This window comes from Lolium perenne, chromosome 7 (genome assembly GCF_019359855.2).
Source record: "Lolium perenne isolate Kyuss_39 chromosome 7, Kyuss_2.0, whole genome shotgun sequence".
NCBI lineage: Eukaryota > Viridiplantae > Streptophyta > Magnoliopsida > Poales > Poaceae > Lolium > Lolium perenne.
The window spans coordinates 192367767-192370875 of record NC_067250.2 but is presented as its reverse complement, the minus strand read 5'-3'; the positions used below and the strand labels follow the sequence as shown (position 1 = coordinate 192370875).

The 3109-nt window shown below is 43.8% G+C and overlaps 1 protein-coding gene across 1 annotated transcript; it reads right to left on the bottom strand.

Annotated features, from left to right (window-relative positions):
• Positions 1-1253: 1253 nt before the first annotated feature.
• Positions 1254-2206, bottom strand: LOC127314666 (germin-like protein 8-11). Its single transcript, XM_051345175.2, has 2 exons — positions 2037-2206; positions 1254-1936 (listed from the first exon to the last, which is right to left on the bottom strand). The coding sequence occupies exons 1-2, from the start codon at positions 2155-2157 to the stop codon at positions 1380-1382; spliced, it is 678 nt and encodes a 225-aa protein (XP_051201135.1). The 5' UTR covers positions 2158-2206; the 3' UTR covers positions 1254-1379.
• Between the last annotated feature and the right edge of the window lie 903 nt (positions 2207-3109).

Here is a 3109-nt window from a genome sequence, read left to right as displayed (position 1 = left end):
CGATGGCACGTTCAACATCATCGACATCATCGGTGGTAAGCAACGCGATGGATGGAGGTAAACAGATCAAAACTGGTCTCGTTGATTTTGTTCCTCACCCTCCCACCCGTGTGGATGCATATTCCTATCTAGAGGAGCCAATGGAGATGACGTTCGGAAGTTTTCACTTCTACGTCGGGAGAGAAGGATCACATCGCCTAGCGGCACCAATTTTTTCGGGACCGTTAGCGGTTAGTTCCAATTTTTCGGGATCATCGTCGTCAACCGAGTCAAGCGACGAGGAGACTTCGTTGGCAAGCTACGTCAAGCCTACCGCCGGCGGAGAACTCGCCGATCTATTCGGCGGACTTTCTTTTGGGTCGTTCACGGATTCTGATCTAGATAGCGACTCGGAAAGCATCGAAAGATTCAACTTCATCGACATATCTACTTCTATTTGGGAGGTCTTCGCCGATCGTTACGACGGTGTCACCGACCCCGAAGATGGAAATATAATCGCAAAATATATTGCACCGTAAAATCTCCCTTGCAAATATATTGTCGAGATCTTTGATTCACATCTTCGCTAGGTGCGCCGAGTTGTATGCATAATATAGTACAGCCTAATGTGAATATTACGGATATTAGTACTCTAACTTACATGGTTTGCATGACAATTGAGCAACTACTTGCATCCCTTCCAAGAGAATGGTTTGAAAATCTATTCAGCAAGAAGTGTTACTATATGTTGTATATTAATAAATTGTAGGCCACTTAACTTAGCTCATTTGTTAGTAAAATTACTTAACATGGGTTTTCTAGTTTTATATTGCATAGAGCTTGTTTCCATCAAGTAAAGTACATATTTCCAGCACACCAATAAAGTGGTTATGCGGCATAGACTTCGTGGGAAGGAAACAACTCAAACAATAACTTCCTTTCGTAAATTTCCATGAGCTTCATACATATATAGAAATACACCAGTCATATAACATTTTTCTAATATTCACACGGTAGTCGTACCAGGAGCCCATTTTTCTAGTGGTGCGATTAGATTAACTCAACAGTAAGGCTAATTGTGAATGGTGTCTCGTTTACACATATGGTATACAGAAAACAAAAATAGAACATTGCATCATGTGTACAACTGTCAACATCAAACTTAGGCTCAATTAATAATCAATGAGGATATTTTTTTCTTTGGGCAACAAAGTCCCAAATTTTGAACTATTGTTGGGAGACAACACACACGAGAGTGCCATATGATGCATACATAATAAAAACCAATACTATTAATTATTAAAAAGGAGGAAGTACATTCATACTGATGGGCCAAGAAAAAGGAAGGTTCTTTGCACATTACAAACATAGGATTTTCATGTAGGTCAACCAAAGTTGACTTAGTTGTGGTTGTTCTCCCAGAATTGAGCCTGAAGCCAGTCTATCGTCTTCTTCTCCACTTGAAACGCCTTTGCAAGGACATCATCTGAGATTGGTGGCTTTGATCCAAACACGGCATTGGCAATGGTGATAGCCCCTGGGTTCTGGCTACTAAGAGCAGCAATTGCAACCGCTGGTTTGTAGGGGTTGGGGTTGAATTGGAAGTGGATGAGCCCCACAGGGAACACAACCACATCGCCTTTGTTAAGCATCTTGGAGAAGAACTTGTTTTCCGGGTTGGACGTGACAAAGCCAACATACAATGTCCCCTCGAGCACCGTCAGGATCTCGGTGGCACGAGGGTGCGTGTGTGGTGGGTTCTGACCTAAGGGTGCATAGTCGATGCGTGCTAGTGAGATGCCTAGAGTGTTGAGGCCACCGATCTGCATGACATTGATCAAGGTGACGTTGGATCCAACCTTGTTGGTCACCCTAGGCTTGTCAAGGTTAGCTGCCTTGAAGAAGTCATCTTCATTGACATCCATTGGATTCTTGCAAGCAAACCCATTGACAAGCATTGCATGCATAGGAGATGCAAATTATAAGTATGGATTTTACAGTGTTATTTCAACATACATATAATCTCCAGAGAGCCGAAGACATGAAATAAACAATACCTGGAGAGTTCTTATCGACGACACAGAAGTCTTGGAGAGGGCTAGGATTGGAGGCTATGGCCTGCCATGAGACCAACGCAAGAAAAGCAACGAGGACAAGGAAGAAAGAAGAGGAGGCCATTTGGCTTTAGGATTTGTGTTCCGTTTCTCTTGTGTTGCTGCTTGATTGTTTGTGGGTGGTTGATGCTTTCAAGATGGAGGGGGTGGATGCTTATATAGGAGCAGAAAGCAGTGGACCATATGAGCAGCAGAAGGAAGGAGTCCAGTAGAAGAGACCAGCGGATGGAAATGGTCTCTGGCTGCTAGAACGTGCTGGTTAAATTACTTTGTATCAACTTTACAAGTTCCGTTTGAATATGTCTAAAGCACACGTTGTTTCTTTAATTAAAGAGGTAAGTTAGCAGTTACGGTACTTGCCAGGTAGCTAAGGCTACCAAGTAATCTGACGACCGAGTAGCAACTGTCATTATTTCATATTTTCCAGCTCTACCAAGCCACCCCAATGCATGGACGGTGGTTCCACGATAAGTCGCCACCCATCATCACGGGAAAGAAGATTCATACATGAAAGGAAAAGATGAATGCACGTGCATGAGTACTGCAGTGGCATTAGAATTCACCAGCTGGGCTTACTATCTCTCAATTTGCACCTAACCTTGTCATTCATCTTATGAGGTATGATAGGTTTAAATCTTTTACTTGGTCAAGGTTTTCTCGATGCATCGGCTAGATCAATTGCTAATAGAAGACTACGACCCTGGTGTTATAGGGTGAACTCCTTCGCCTCCGGACGGGTCGGCGCTCTTCGAGCGAGGGACATGGGGTCCCTTTCGGAGGTGAAGACGGCGGAGTACGGGCTCTGATGTGTCAGCTGAAGCGGACGATGGCGCATTGCTAGCTGCTTCCTCCTTTGATGTGTGCCCCATAGTTTTAGTCTGTAGTGTCGGGCTGTGGCATTGGTGCCTCAAGTTGTGCTCTTGTGTTTATCTTCCGTGTGCTTGTGTTTCCGGTTGCCTCTAAATTCTGTGTAAGCACGTTTGTATTAACAATGTCAACGTTATTAATTTGACGTG